General features: G+C 38.4%; 1 protein-coding gene across 4 annotated transcripts in view; it reads left to right on the forward strand.

Annotated features, from left to right (window-relative positions):
• The window catches only part of RAB3GAP1 (RAB3 GTPase activating protein catalytic subunit 1), a 41,687-nt gene that overhangs the window by 1,252 nt on the left and 23,861 nt on the right, over positions 1–16,574 (forward strand). For all 4 annotated transcript variants that reach the window (XM_045032183.1, XM_045032184.1, XR_006582616.1 and 1 more), the window contains exons 3-8: positions 1,849–1,924; positions 4,056–4,188; positions 10,793–10,871; positions 12,087–12,206; positions 13,876–14,041; positions 15,414–15,513. In XM_045032183.1, coding sequence (XP_044888118.1) covers positions 1,849–1,924; positions 4,056–4,188; positions 10,793–10,871; positions 12,087–12,206; positions 13,876–14,041; positions 15,414–15,513 — 674 coding nt within the window. The remainder of the gene's footprint in view (positions 1–1,848; positions 1,925–4,055; positions 4,189–10,792; positions 10,872–12,086; positions 12,207–13,875; positions 14,042–15,413; positions 15,514–16,574) is intronic.

The following is a 16,574-nucleotide window of genomic DNA, read 5'->3' on the forward strand; positions in this document are numbered from 1 at the left end:
AATTAAGTCAATAAAAGTAGGATCAGACCCATCATCCTGTGTGTGTGCTTCCTTAAAGTGAACATATTAATGTAAAGTATCAGAAAATAGATTGTAGAGAACAATCTTACATTACCTACATGATTTTATAGGCCTTTTCCATCTCTAATTTTTATGATAGAAGCATAGTCCTCTTTCAAAGTTTTATAGTCTGCTTGTGTGTTAAAATATAAATTTGGGTTGCTATTTGAATAATCCATGATATGGAATTTTTTGTTTAAAGTGAATATTTATAATTGAATCATAATATTCAGAGGACTTCTGGTGATTACACTAAAGTTTCAGAGAATGAAGACTGTCAAGGAGAAAAGTACATACTAGAATCTGTCTTCCCATTATTTTTAATAACTAGTTTTAAGTATGCGTTTTCAGCTGTTGGAGACAGAACATTACTGTTTGCAGCTAGTGTCGATTTATTGACTTTTACAATGGTTGGCTTGGTCATTTCCCTACAGAAGGGATGTGGACAGATTGGAGAGAGTCCAGTGAAGGGCAATGAAAATTATTAGGGGTTGGGGCACATGACTTATGAGGAGAGGCTGAGGGAACTGGGGTTATTTAGTCTGCAGAAGATTTGTTAGCAGCCTTCAACTGTCTGAAGGGGAGTTCCAAAGAGTATGGAGGTTGGCTGTTCTCAGTGGTATCAGATGACAGAACAAGAAGCAACGGTCTCATTGAGTTGAGTGGGGAAGGTTTAGGTTGGGTATTAGGAAACACTTTCACTAGGAAGGTGGTGAAACACTGGAATGGGTTACTTGGGAGGTGGTGGAATCTCCATCCTTAGAGGTTTTTAAGGCCCGGCTTGACAAAGCCCTGGATGGGATGATTTAGTTGGTGTTGGTCCTGCTTTTAGCAGGGGATTGGACTAGATGACCTCCTGAGGTCTCTTCCAACCCTAATATTCTATGATTCTATTATTTGGATTTCTGATATTTCTGAGCATAATGAAATCAACTGGGGAAAGTGTTCATAACCGTCTATTGTGAAAAATGTTTGTTAGCTTGCTGTGAATTACAAAGCATAAATTCAGTTTCTACTAAAACTCATCCAGAAAGTTCAGATGACTTTCTAAACTAAGAATAACTTTTGAAGGGTTTATCACTCTCACCAGAATCATAAACTAAAATTACAGCTTTAAATCTGTATGGTGCGTTTTGTATTTTATTTGTTAGTTACAACTTTGAAATATTTGCCAGAGATTTCCTGCTCAGACTCTGGCCATCATTCTCTGTTCCATGCTGCCCTTTTTTGCTGCTTACATCATCCAGTATCTGAACACTGTATTGTACAGTAAACAGGTTATTTTAAAATTAACTTTCCAAGTGTATAATTCCTGAGCTGGTCAGTGAGACAGACAAAATCATTCGGTTTACAAATTATTTAATGTTTACAATACTATTTGGGTACGTGTGGGTATACCTCCCCCTCTCTGCTCAATGGAATGTTTGTGCCTACATCCTGTAGATCAGATTGTGAGCCCCTTATTTTACACTGGTGATCAGTGAAATGAAAATCTGAAATGTAATTTCCCCTGAAATAGAACTACTGAGTGGAACTATTCATGTGAGTAACAGCTCACCAGTGTAAATAAGAGGCTCACAATCAGGCACTCTGTGAGAGTAAGGCTTAGTATAAATGAAATAGGAAAAAAAAAGAATAGTATAAAAACTTATTTTAGGATAACAATTTTTTCCCTTCTAATGAGTTGTACAGTGCTAATTTTTCAGGAATTTCACTGTATTGTACAGTCATTTTTAGTGAGATAAGTTCTGATGTTTAGGAAATACTAACAATTTTTCTCCCCACTAGATTTATTTCAAAAGTTGAAGAAGTTTTGAATGACTGGAAACTTATTGGGGTTTCTTCAGGCAAGCCCCTAGAAAAGGTCAGTTTAATTGTTTATGAAATTCTGTTTTATAATTGGAGATGGCATGGTATAATATATAGTGTGCATTCATATTTACACTTCAGATTTCCTTGTATTTGGCAGACTAAAGTTTGAGGTTACTTACAGCAAGAACAGTTTTCAATGGGAATTTTACTTGCAGAAATGAATCTGTGTGGTCAAAATTAATTATAAAGTTATGATTGAGAGAAATTTTCTCCCAAGGAAATGTTATATTGGTAATGAGTTGACCTTTATGTGTGCTCCAGTGTTCTTGTTCCTGGGTTCAAGCGCAAGTTGTTGTCCAGGTTCCCATTTCAGTTCTCAAGCATCTTTGTTTTTTCTCCACTCCATGGCACTTAACATTTTATGATGCATGGAGAAAGGTGTCTCATGACTCCTCGGAGCTAGTCAGTATTTGTCAGTATTTCATTACAGAGGATGCAGTTGTGGCTGAGAGTATGTCTTAGGGTATGTCTACAAAACTTAGGGTATGTCTACAAAATACTTAGGGTATGTCTATTTAGGGTATGTTTACAAAAACAGCGGCGCAGCCGAGATCTCTTCCGTTTGCATAATAAAACAACCTCAGTGAACGTCAGAAGCTGTGTCAGTAAGGGAAGGTCTTCCGTCGACATAGCAGTGTGCACACGAGTGCTTATATTGGTGTAACTTGTGTCATTCAGGCGGGTGGTTTATTCACACCCCTGAGCGACATAAGTTATGCCGACATAGACTTTAGTGTAGACATAGCCTGAGTCTTTGCGGCCTTCCTTCTCTGAGCCCAGTACACCAGACAGGAAACTACCCAGTTATCCTACATATCAATGCAGAGAAATTCTTCTGTACTGGGTGAGCCGACAGCTACATATTCAAAGGGAGTTTTATGAAACTAAATTTGGTGGTCAGGACACAGTTTTCAGAGTTAAAACTTGGTTATCTAATCAAATACTTTCAATCTTAACTATTAATATATTCCTACACATTAAGGTTGAACTTCTCTTGAGTTGTCTAGTCCACTAGTCTAGTGATAGAAGCCCTATAACAAGAAAGAGGATGGTGCAAATCAAGGAATCCTCTAAATAATTTTGTTTAAGCATTACTACATAGAAAAGTAGAATTGTTGTTAATCATACATATGCAGTGTTACATGTTGATATTTACAGTCAGCATTATGCAGATACAGTAGTTAGACCGTTATTTAAAATATAATGTTTCTTCATCTGAAACTTGATTGATGTTTGTTTTTCATACACAGAACTATTTACTGTTCTCTGAAGGATAGAATTGTGTAATTACTTAGAAGTGAGGTCAGATTCAAGATGAATATTAGAAAAGTATTTCACACCAAATATTGGAACCAAGCAGTATACAGTAGATGTAATCTCCTAAAGGAGCTGTTTTGTCTTTCAGCACAGCACTGGTGAACACTCTGAAATCTGTGATTTTTGTAGGAGAGAGATACAAATGCCTTTGAATTGCCAGATATTTCTATACGTTATTTAGAATAACCAGACCTTTGAAATGAACATACTTGATCATAGCAAGATTTGCTTTAGTATTTTGTTAACTTTGTAAAGCATTTTGGGACTCCTTTTTTATTAATCTATACAAAATAAGATACTATGTAAAATACATATTTATTGTCCACACTAGAAAGATTAATTCTGTAGGTAATACTTGCAATATACTTTATTGCTGATCTAAGTTCCCTCTAAGCTGTGCGGCCATACATCAGGCAACCAAGGGCTGCACAGGCGGGGGAGAGGTCCCTTTCCCTCAGTCCCAGAGCAGCTGTGGCTGGGGAGAGGGCTTTTGGGGGGGAGTCCTCTCTCCCTGCTGTAGTCATGGGGCAGCCTGCACCCCAAACCCCTCATTCCTGGCCTCACCCCAGAGCCAGCAGCACCGGCCAGAGCCCTTACCCCCTCACACGCCAACCCTCTGCCCAGCCTTGGGCCTCTTCCCACACGGCGAACCCCTCGGCCCCACCCTGCCACACATCACCTCCATATTGGTGCACATAACAAAATTCATTCCACACATGGATGTAAAAAATGGGAACATTGTTGTTGATGAAGGTTAACCTAAATCACCATGACCAAATAATATCTTATCCCTTTTCAATATGCAGGGTGTATACACCACTGGAATATGGGAGGAGAAATCAGATGAAATTTCATTTGCTGACTTCAGATTCTCCATTACTCATCATTATCTTGTGCAAGAAGCCAGTGACAAAGATGGGAAAGAGGAGTTGGTAGAAGGTAAATGATTGTTCTTTTATATGGTAAATATGTGTAGGGTAGATGGCATTCAGAAATTATTCTTCACTGTATCATGATAATGTAGTGTGAAATTTTGCAGCACATTAATTTGACTTGCCTAGAAACTTCGAAGGTCTGCAGATTATGCTCTCAAACCACAAGGTGCATGTCTGTTTAAATATTTTGGAAACTAGTTTCCATGTAGTATTGTTAGTTGGTTCTCCCCAAAGAATTTGAGTTATTGTTAGGTTATAAATGTAAAGGTCCTTAAAATTCATCTGTCTGGCTGTTATCTTGGTATAAAAGATATGCACTTTCTTTTTTAGTATTGAATACAAAAAATGGTAGTTTAAGATCTTTAAATAAGATTTGGTAATCTGTAGATACTCATTCTTGTGTGTCTGGTTATATTATAGCTAAACAAAACAGATAAATTTTAAATGGACATTGTCAGGCTTGACAAGGTTCTTTTTTGTTGTACCCTAACTCACTTTTCTCTTCAAATTTCCTCCTTATTCTGGAAAAAAAAAACCTTGAAATTATGCACAGAATAAAAAGTGAGATGCAAAAAATCAAATAGCTTTTTGGAACAACTCCTTACATCCAATAAATTGATGGCTCTGTATTTGTTACATTTGTTTCCGGACAGATGAACACTGCATCGTTTCACAACTCTGCCTTCCTGTCATTGTCATGCAAACTATAAGACTAACAGGATTCTTATTAAGACAATACCTTGATTGTTTAAAAAAAAAAAAGAGAGATGTCAGAAAAGAGATGTCTTAGCATGTATGCATATGTGCATGAACTAAAAAGAAGCTGGAAAAGCATTAACTTTAACTCTAGATACTGGGCATGACACTATATAAATAGTTTTATTTATAATGACAGCATCCCTTTATAACAATACTTTGCACACTTATTCCTTTTATCAGAGGATCTCAAAATAAGCCCATGATGCAGGTATTACCCCATATTACAAAAGGATAAACTTTGGCACAGGACCTGAGTTCCCATTGACTTCAGCTGAAGCTGGGATTGCTTAGTACCTGTGAAAATCAGTCCCTAAACTACTTTCAGAAGGTTGCATAGTGTGGGAGTTGGGGGCTAGAATTTGGAAAACCTACCTACCCAATCCTCTGTTCAAACCTCTTGTTAACATGAGTCAAAAATCATATTTTGTTGTCTTCAGTTTCAGTATATTCCATACGTTGAAATCTGCTTTAAAGAACAGCTTTTAATAAAACTTGTGGATGTTTGGAACATCTAATATCTCTGGGCGGAAACCTGAATCTTATGTCGGGTTGGCTCTTTTAAAATCTAATGTAAATACTGAATGTTAGCATTTTGCGTTAGTGAAACATTATGGTAGTGATGAAAGAACATATTGTAGCCTAACAAACATACCAAAGCTTTATAATGGTATGTTTTGTTCACTATAACATTTACTCTCTTTAGCATGTTAACAAATGCTGCAGCAGAATTAAAGCTGACGAACCTGCATTGTTTGTTTATTTTATTTTGAAAAGGACGTGAATGTATGTAATTACAGTGTTTCCAACAACACTGTCCTCTAAACTTTGATCTTAGCTCCAAGGAGGCGAGAGGTTTCTCATCTCCATGTAAACCTTAAAATCAGAGTCCAGTAAATTTAACTCCTCACCATTTACCCACGAACTCTAAAACACATGCCTCAGAATTTGAAACGATCAAGAACAAGTAAATTTTCAGTCTCATATTAAGTATCATCTCAAAGCCCCTGAAGACTTTTCTTCTTTTTCAGATGATAGCCAGTACATGCTTGCATTGTTTGATTGGTAATGTCCTTCCATGGACGGTCCCTGTCCCAGCTCTTTTCTGATATATCTTGAATAATGATTAGGAATTGCCATAGCAGGAACATCTCCTATTACTGTGATTTCCTTAATGATGTGCTTCAACACTTTTACAGATTAAGGCAAGAAATATTTTTTCCAAAATATTTGGTAGCTATGCCTTCTCAGTAGAAGAAACTTTTAATTTAAAACTTTTAATTTAAAGTTGCATTAGTTCTAGTGAATGTGCTAGACTGACAGCTGTGAAGGTTGAGATGAGGTATGATGTTGGGATGTCGAGTGATGCCATTACAATAGAAACAAGGGATAAACAGTGACACCATCAACACGTTAAAATGATCACTTTGAAATATTTACATTAGTTTGTTAGTTTAATGACCCTCTCTTACTATTTCAAGACATAAAGATGGATTTCTCTGTGACCTTAAAGCATCACAATGATAATCTAAAAGGTAATAGTCTAATAATTTGTACAGATATTGAAATGTGATAGCACTGGTGACATTCCTAGTCAACATTATCACCATCTTGTTCATCATTATGATCTCTCATGAGGGTGCATGGGTTACCAAATTCTTAATTGTCTTGGCATGTACACAGTTCTGTGCAGGGAAGATTGTTTTGACTACAGACACAGTTGATTGTGCAGTGACCCCCTACTGGTACAGGTACAAATAAGGTCTTGTAGAAGCTCAGATGCTGTTGGGTCCTTGAAGAATAGAGGAAGTAGTTCATTTTTCCATCCATGTTGCAATGGTAATCCAATATCTGTTTTACCTGTGTATGAAGACATCCAAATCTTTGTTTGCCAAAATGCTTTTCAAAACTATCCTCACATGGTGGAAGTTTGGCCAATGACTTGTGATAGCTAGATTGAAGTGCACGCAATTCAGGTCTCTGTGGATCTCCTTTTCTTTCTCGCTGTGGTCATACAGCTGTGCTAACACGTTTTTCGCTGCAGAAATTTTGGCTGGGCTCTGGGAAGTTTGAAACTCCCTTTTCCTTTGCTTGTAGATGTGGCAGGGAAAGCAGCCAGACAGCAAGGGTTTAAAAAAAAAATGCTACGAAAGACACAAGGAAGTAATGGGGCTGCTGGGACATGAAGCAGTGCAGCAAGGCGCACTGAGCAGGGACCCAGAAAACCTTCCGCGTACCCCCTCCACCCTTCCCACAAGACCTATCGAGAGAGCTGCACTGTGGGATAGCTGCCCTACAGCGCCGCTCTCATGGAAGTGCTGCTAGTGTAAACACTCTCTGACGCCTGAGGAATTAAGTGAGTACGTAAACCAGCGCTTTTCTTTCACCGGTTCCCTATCACTGGTGAAACTTACAGTGCAAAAACTCTGTAAGTGTAGACATACCCTTTGTTACATGCTCTTAGGTCATGAATTCTTTCAGCTAGAGCTTCCAGATGGTGCCCTAATTCAGCATTGTCTGTTCTTCTCATTGTTCCATCAGTATGGAAGAGGGACATAGGCCCAGGTCCTGTTGGGTGACTAAGAACCTCATCTCTGCATCTTGTTAAGGACAGGGCTCCGTGAAAGACAGTTTCTGGACTGATATGCTGTGATTGTCCATTCCTTGCCAGATATTTGTTCGTTTTGACCATGTCAGCAAATGTTTTGATGACAGATTTTTTGATGGGGCTGAAGAAGCTACTTGTCCTATTAGAATCAAGTACACCTCTCACAAATCTCTTCATTTGTTTTTCACCAACATCTGCTATTTCAGTGGAGACTGATATATCTGATGTTACATGCAGTCCAGTGGATATGTTGATTAACACCCATGGATATGTTTCAGGGTCAAATGGGATTGTCTTAGTGCTGATGACATGTCAAGAGCAGTAACTGCACTGAAAAGGGACAAAGAGCATGAGGCAAAGACTTGTTTGTGGATGTTGTCTTCACCACTTCTTGTTAGGCTACTTCTTTCTCTCACAGCATTTGCATATTCACAATATGAAGCTGTGTATTGTCACCTCTGACACTACCTATGTATAAATTCTGAATTGAAAAACTACTTTCTAGAATATTTCAGAGGCTGGTACTGCGTGCATAGACAACTATACATGAAAACATTCTACCAGAGAGGCAAAGTGGATGAATTAATACATTTCTTGGACCAACTTCTGTTGGTGAAAGTGACAAGATTTTTTGCTCCACAGAGCTCTTCTTCTGGTCTGAGAAAGGTAAACAGCCTCAGAGCTAAATACAACAGATTGTTTAGCATAAAGAGTTAACACCTGTTGCAAGAAACCATTCAAAATGAAGTGGGCACTTAACACCTCTGCAGTCATAGGACAAAGAAGAATAAGATCTTCTCTACACTACAACCTTTTGTTGGCAAAAGCTGCCTTTTGCTGACAAAACGGGTGTACACACCACAAAGCTACTTTTGGAGGTAAAACTCTGCTGTTTCGCCGATAAAACAAAACCACTTCAACAAGAAGCATAAAGCTTTTTGCGGCAAAGTTAAAGCGACAAAGCGTCAGTGTAGACACTGCTGTTTGTTTTGTCGACATAACTGGCTTCCACCAGTATCCCACAGTGGGTGCCGTGACTGCTCTACTCACTGTTTTGATTTCTGCTGCCATGCAGGCATATGCCCCTCCCCTTTCAAAGCTCTCCGAAGTATGTGACAGCTGAGCATGCTGCTCCCTTTGGGGAACAAAGAGCAAATAATTAACATGGAATGCTCCTGTTCTGCCCTGCACTAGGAACACAATGTCGCTGCTGCAGGCAGGCTGCTGCTGGTGGGGGTTGGGTGTGGGTCTATGACTGCTGTGCTGCTTTGACATTCCTCAGCACAGAGAGTTCACAGAGCTGGGCAGGATGCTGCTCCCAGCAGCTGAAGTGGTTGTGGGAGAACTGGGAGGGAATCACAGAACCATAGGCAGGCAGAGCGGGCTGCTTCGGGAGAGACTGCTGTGCTGAGCAGAGCCGGGGGCTGACGGAGGGGGGAAGGGTGTCTCCCTGCCTCAGGGTGGGTCGGTCAGCCTGCTCTCTCCCTTACTGCAAACACACCACTTTCCTCTCCCCCCACCACACTTAAGCGGCTGACAGTCTACTAGGATGCCCCTGGAATGATGGGATTGAGAAACCTGCATCATGACACTTTACCTGCCCCATGAGGCATTGCAAACCCTTCCCAAAGCACCCTGCAGCCAGTTGCACAGTGGGCTAGCTACCACAGTGAACTGCTCTGTGTCGATGCAAGAGTTGTTAGTGTGGATGCACTCTGCCGACACAAGGATCTAGTGTGGACATACAATAGCGGTTTTAATTAAGGCGGCATTGGTCCAATTAAAGATGATATCTCACTCACATTGTCTTTCTTGTATCCTGGGACCAACATAGCTACAACAACATTGCTTACAATCTTCTACCAGGCAGACTAGATGCTACATTGTATGTACAAAAGCTTCCAAATGGAGAAGCCTTACTTTTAGGAATTAACCTACATTTATATCTAGTCACAATGCAGCACAAACTATGGGCACGCCATCTGCTGGTGCACAAACTTCAGTGTGAGACTGATCTCGTCAGCAAATTTCAGTTGAAAATACAGAAAACTATTATCACTTCTGAGATACTTTGGCAATTAAAAATGTGATATGAAAATATTTCATATCAAGATATTACAAAATGTTAATATTTGCTATATACTAAATAACTTCACCATTTCTGGAAAAAATACTTGTCCATGCAAATCTAATAACTTCTTTTAATACACTGTTGTTTGGTAGCTTTGACCAATAAACACCACATTAAAGTGTTGAAATTAACAAACAGTAAATACTGTTGTCATAGTCACGCCGCAGTGTTATTGGAACTGTGCAAAAAAATGACACTTTTCCACTCTTGGTACTATTGTTTCACCTTGCCTATAGGCCTTATGGCACCACTTGGCAGCTGCACATTATATGTCATCTAAATGTACATAAAATAAGCTTTCAAATGATTATATGGTGTGTGTGTGTGTAGGGTGGGTACATTAAACTCCAAAAATATGGTCCTTTTTGGACAACTGCCTCACAGCTACAAGGAACACATACCATTGAGTAGTAACAGTGCAGAGTTGAATGCAGTGAGTTGAATATTTTTTTTTTTTAGTTGAGCATTATTTTTAATGGTCATTGCCGGGGTAACAACATCTAGATTCTATGGTGATTAGTGCTGGTCTATTTAAACTAGATTGATTAATGAGGCCCAAAGTATTGCCTACTTTCAGAAACTTAGGGTTCCACTGTTCTGTCTTCTTATGTCTTTCCTTTATTTTTAAAGGAACAAATTGTATTAAACCTTAAAAACCAACAATCCTCTGGCCTTGGACACCCAAAAGGCAATAAATAGACTTTGTGCAAATATCTCTTTACCTGAAGGTATCACGTAGCATGGACAGCTACCTGCAGGAGGTCCTTTGGCTGTGAATGATGGATCCCAGAAATATGATGGTTACAGTATAGGGCCTCAAGGAGGGAGGAAAAATATGAAAGCAGTAAAAACAGGAAGGCAAGCTGGAGGGCCTTAATAGGGATATGAAATTTTTATTACTATACTAGGAATTAAATCTGCTGTGTGAAAAAACATCGAGGTAAAATTGATTTTACTGGAGAAAAGTTTTCTGTTCCAAAGATTCTGTTCTAATGTAATGAACCTCAAGAACATCTTTAGAGAACATTTTCTCTTTACCTTTCTCACACTACAGATTTCTGCTTGACACTGTAAAAATATACTGACGTTTAGCTGTATCAAATTGTTTCACAGATGCCCTTCCGTTATCTATGCAAGACTTGCTGTGCATGAACAATGATTTTCCTCCTAGAGCCCATTGTCTAGTGAGATGGTATGTATACATTCTTTATTCTGTTTTCTTCTATATTACAGGTAACATTTTAACATATATCATAATTAAGGCCCTACCAAATTCACGGTCCATTTTGGTCAATTTCATGGTCATAAGATTTTTTTAAATTGTAAATTTCATGATTTCAGCTATGAAAAGCCTGAAATTTCATGGAATTGTAATTTTAGGGGTTCTAACCCATAAAGGAGTTGTTTGTTTGTGTGTGTATGTGTGTGTTGGGGGGGTTTGCAAGGTTATTGTATGGAGGGTTGTGGTACTGCTACCCTTACTTTTGCACTGCTGCTGGCAGTGGCACTGCCTTCAGAGATAGGTAGCTGGAGAGCGGCAGCTGCTGGCCGGGAGCCCAGTTCTGAAGGTAGAGCTGCCGCCAGCCGCTGCGCAGAAGGAAGGATGACATGGTATGGTCTAACAGCTGACTTCTGAGCTGGGTGCCTGGCTAACAGCCGCAGCTCTTCAGCTGCCCAGATCTGAAGGCAGTGCAGAAGTAAGGGTGGCAATACTGTGGACCCCCCCCCTAAAAAAATAACCATGCGATCCCCCTGCAACTCCTGAGAATGGCTTTATTTAATTCCAGATCACTTAAAGAATAGGAATGGAAAGCAGAAAGTTATTGTCAAATAAATTGCTCTTTGCACAAATGTTGGGTTTATTTATCTTCTATTTCTCCTCCATAAGAATTATGGTTAAGAAACTAACAAGAAAGTAATATAGCCTCATGCAAGCTTTTATGTTCACACTAGGAATAAATGAAAAGCACAGCGATCTCTGCCTATCTACCATTATGGGCCGCATCCAGTACTACCTGTATGGCCCTAAGGATGTCACATGGGCTGCAGCTCTGTGCTGATTGGGCAGCAGGTTGAGAACCCCTGATTTAGAATATAAGTAATAACATATAATATGCTCTGGTACACTAATTGTAAAAGTGGTTATATAAAGAAGAAGTTTTAATGTGTAACTTTTAAAATATTTGAAAAATGAATTGAAAATCCAAAATGCACTTTAATAGTTTGGCTTTTTTTCAGGCCTCTTAATTAGCATGGACTTAAATATTTAATTGCCATTATATTACTACCACAATGCGCACTAGTTAAGTAAATTGGTGACATCTGTACTCTAGCCTACCTAGGACTGACTCAGGAATATGCAATTATTTGTCACATGTAACTTACTACAAATGTTACCTTTTTTTAGGTATGGCTTACGGGAATTTGTGGTTATTGCTCCAGCAGCAAATAATGATGCAGTTCTTAGTGAATCCAAATGTAACCTTCTTCTGAGTTCAGTTTCGATTGCATTGGGGAACACTGGTTGGTAAGTGAAGTGCTAAATGATTACATGTCCAGATATCACTTTGAATATAATTTGGAAGATGCTTCATAGTAAGGAAAAATATTAAATTGATAGTCTACACTATATGTTGTTACTGTCTGACATTGCCACAGAAAGAAACACAAAAAATTGTCTTTCAGTGGGAACGTGGCCTAACCTTAATAGCAAAGGATTCTTTCAAAGATAATTAACATTTTAATGCACTGAACCATATGTATGACTTCTGTTCCATAGACTTTTTCTTGTTTTAAAATATAAAAACCATAAGAGTAATTAATTGGTCTACAAGACATGATTTTCATAGAATTATAGAAATGTAGGGCTGGGAGGGACCTTGAAAGGTCATCTAGTCCACCTGTGTATGCTGAGGCAGGACCAGGGTATACCTACACCATTCCTGACAGGCGTTTGTCCAACCTGTTCTTAAAAACTTCCAGTGATAGGGATTCCAGAACCTCCCTGGGTAATCTATTCTAGTATGTAACTATCCTTATCCTTAGAAGGCTTTTTCCTAATATCTAACCTAAATATCCCTTGCTATAGATTAAGCTCTTGTCCTTTGTTCAGTGCACACAGACAACAATTGATCACTGTCCTCTTTTTAACAGCCATCAACATATTTGAAGACTGTTGTCAGGTTCTCCTTCTGTCGCTTTTTTCTCATGACTAAATATGCCAATTTTTTTTATAACCTTTCCTCACAGGCCAGGTTTTCTAAACCTCTTATTTTTCTGGCTGTCCTCCAAATTCTCTCCAGTTCATCCCCATCTTTTTTAATGTCTGACACCCAAAACTAGACACTATATTTCAACAGTGGCCTCACCAGTGCTGAGTACAGTTGGGACAGTTACGTCCCATGTCCCCGATATGGCACTCCTGTTAATACATCCTAGATTGATGTTAGCCTTTTTGTAACATATCATATTGTTTGCTCTTTGTTTATGATTCACTATAACCCCCAGATCCTCTTCTGCAGTACTACTGCCTAGGCAGTTATTTCCCTTTTTGTATTTGTGTAAATTTGATTTTTCCTTCCTAAGCCTAGTACTTTATTTAATTTAATCTCGTTGATGTCAGACCAATTCTCCAATGTGTCAAGGTCATTTTGAATTCTAATCCTGTCTTCCAAATTACTTGCAACCAATCTCAGCTTTTGTCATCTTCAGATTACATAAGTATACTCTCCACTTTATTATCCAAGTAATTAATGAAACTGAATTTTCTCAGTATTTGATATAAATTTAATAAAAAATTAGTTTATATAATTATAAATTAGTTTGTTCACAAATCTGATGGCATAAATCTTCTAAAGCTCCTGGAAAATATTCTTACCCTTTATTAAATCTCCCCAAATCAGAATTTAAGACAAAATGCTTGGTAAAATGTTACTTATGACATTGAAGATTTGATGACATTACTACAGTTTGTTGTACATTCCAATTAACTTTGTTAGTGAAAGTTGTATTTTATGACCTCTATTTTTTAGCTTAACCATTTTTAATTTAAACCCAAGTACCAGTACATGGTGGTGGTTTTCTTTATATCTCTGTGTAGAATTGTCTGAAATTGCTTTGAAATACATACTGTTAAATACTTCTGAGGATGTTAGAACAGTGAACATTTTTTAATCTACTGCTTCAATATTTTGCAGTCAGGTACCATTGTTTGTGCAAATACATCATAAGTGGCGAAGAATGTATGTTGGAGAATGTCAGGGCCCTGGAGTTCGAACTGACTTTGAAATGGTTCATCTTCGTAAAGTGCCAAATCAGTATACTCATTTATCAGGTCTATTGGACATCTTCAAATCCAAGATAGTAAGTATGTGTGTACTAGAAATCATGCCGTTTAACCAAGTGAAGTGTAGGCTATTTCTTTTAAATCAGCAATTTTTAAAAAACTTAAATCATTAAAGGGGAAGAAAAAGGGCCTATGCTTTAATTGGCATTTGTCTGCCTATTTTCCTTTTAGTTTAATTAAAAGCTCTACTGACCTTTTAAAAATAAAGAACAGTCATACTAAATTGCTAATGTGTGAGTACTGTTCTGAATAATTTTTTCATCAATTCTTTACTTTCTAAAAATACTATGCCAATTCTGTAGCCTCCTGAGTGACACAAAACTCTAAGAAAAAAAGAGTGCTGAAAATTTACTAAGTACTTCCCAAATATGTGGTCCCTGCCTTCAAGAAATTATGCTCTAAATTTGACACTCCATTTGTGAGGGAGAGCTTGCGGGAGAGGAGAGATAAAGGGCACCGTGACAGAATAAGGTCACATGCTTACTGTAGTAAGGTAGACACATCTTGATGGGATTTTTTTTAGTACCTTTCTTTCCCCCATCTCTCCTCATAGTGAGATAATGAGAGTTAGTTTCTATTAGAAATTTTCCTTGAAAGTTTGATAGAAATTACGTAGATCTTTTTGACTATGGTAGGAATGGGAACATATCTATTCTTCTTTTAACTCGTTAAGAAACTTTTCAGACTTTCTTTGCACTTGGATACATCAGTTCACAAGGATCTGGACTGAGACCAGTTCATTTCACATGGGCCATCAAGCACCAGTCAGACAGTAATGATTTTCGTCATTATCTTTGTGTTGGATTTGATCTAGTGCCAAAAGATTAAGAGTAATTTATCCTATTACCAACCTTATTCTAGTTTAGTCCCCATTCTTGTGTGGATTTGAAATAATGTTCTACTTCTTTATGCACCCACATTATTGATGTCAGTTTAGCTGTCGAACCATATTCTTTTGATGTTATTCAGGCAGTGAGTCTCAGTGAAGTCAGTAGGATTGCTGACCTGAGTACAAGAAACATGATTTGGCCCATGTTTTAAAAGTAATCTAATTTGATTCATTTTTATTTGTGAATTTATACTATCTGGCCTATTTTAATACTGTACGGTATATTTTTATATATTATAGGGAAAACTTGTGTTTAAAATTAGACCAGTTATTTTTTTAAAGCCAAGTGACTGAAGTGGACAGTAGCCTGCTTGGGGTTGAAACTTTAGAAGAGATTGTACTGAAACAACAATATCTCACATAATGTTGAAAACCCTTTCTTCACTTTTTTTTAAACTCAGTACTTTAGTTTCAAATAAGTGAAGTGTAAAGAGTATTATTGTAACTCTAGTTGATTTACTTTAATTCATTTGTAGTGTTTCTTTACATTTATTTTTTAGGGATGTCCTTTAACTCCACTGCCTCCAGTTAGCATAGCTATTCGACTAACGTATGTTCTTCAAGACTGGCAACAATATTTCTGGCCCCAACAACCACCAGGTAGGAGATTCATGTGCATAGTGTCTTCAGGGAAATTTTAAATTAATTTATAGAAAACAATTAATGTAAAGAAAATGTGTGTGAGTTCTCAGGATTCTCCTGGTATGTCTACACTGCAGTTAAAAACCTGCAGCTGGCTCATGTCAATTGACTTGGGCTCAGGCTAAGGGGCTGTTTAATTGTGGTGTAGACCTCCCATTGTGTCTTGGAGCCTGTGCTCTAGCGGCTAGAGTCTAGCCCACGCCCGAATGTCTGCACCACAATTAAACAGCCCATTAGCCTGAGTCAGCTGACGCAGGCCAGCCACAGGTTTTTAATTGCAGTGTAGACCCTCCCAGCCCAAACCTGGCCTAGCAGGTAACAATCAGTAAACTCCAGCCCTCAAGTTCCTTACAGATCTCTCTGCACAACCCCTATTACTGTACATTCACAGAAGATATTAAGTGTGCTGCATCTTGTTATCTTGACTGGAGTTAACAATCATTTAAATTCAATCAAAGCACTGGATTGGTTTTAATTAAACTAGTTTTACTTTTTATCTAAAAGTGTAGGTTTTAAGTGAGTTCAAGTATAAAGGATAAAAATAGAAGGGGTTACACAAAAGTAAAAATATGCTAATGGCTAAGACCTAACTTAACAAGCTGCAGTCTTTGGTGAAGAAACAAATCTTAAACAATGTTTCAACAATAGCTGATTAGCTCTTAGTCAGAATCCCCACAGAGTCCAAGGTGCTGGTTTTCCTTGTTTCCTTATGTGAAGGATCACTTGGGGGTTCTCTGCCCCTCTCTTTATAGTCCAGGCTACCTTTGAAAAGTACATCTCTCCAAGTTCATTGACCGGTGTAGGCTATGTGGCCGTTCCTCCCTGTCTGTCTCTAAGGGAGGCCATGCCTCCTTACTGTTGTGTATCTGTAAAGTTGAGCTCAAAGGGGGGAATTAGCTACACCTAGTGCTCTGGTCCTCTGGCCTGGCAGAACAGTAAGGCAGTCTGAGTCTCAGGGCAGGGCAGCAGACAGTTAGGTTCTGGCCTGCAATCAGGGCAGAGCAGTTAAGCAGTTTAGA

This window comes from Mauremys mutica, chromosome 10 (genome assembly GCF_020497125.1).
Source record: "Mauremys mutica isolate MM-2020 ecotype Southern chromosome 10, ASM2049712v1, whole genome shotgun sequence".
Classification (NCBI taxonomy): Eukaryota; Metazoa; Chordata; order Testudines; family Geoemydidae; genus Mauremys; species Mauremys mutica.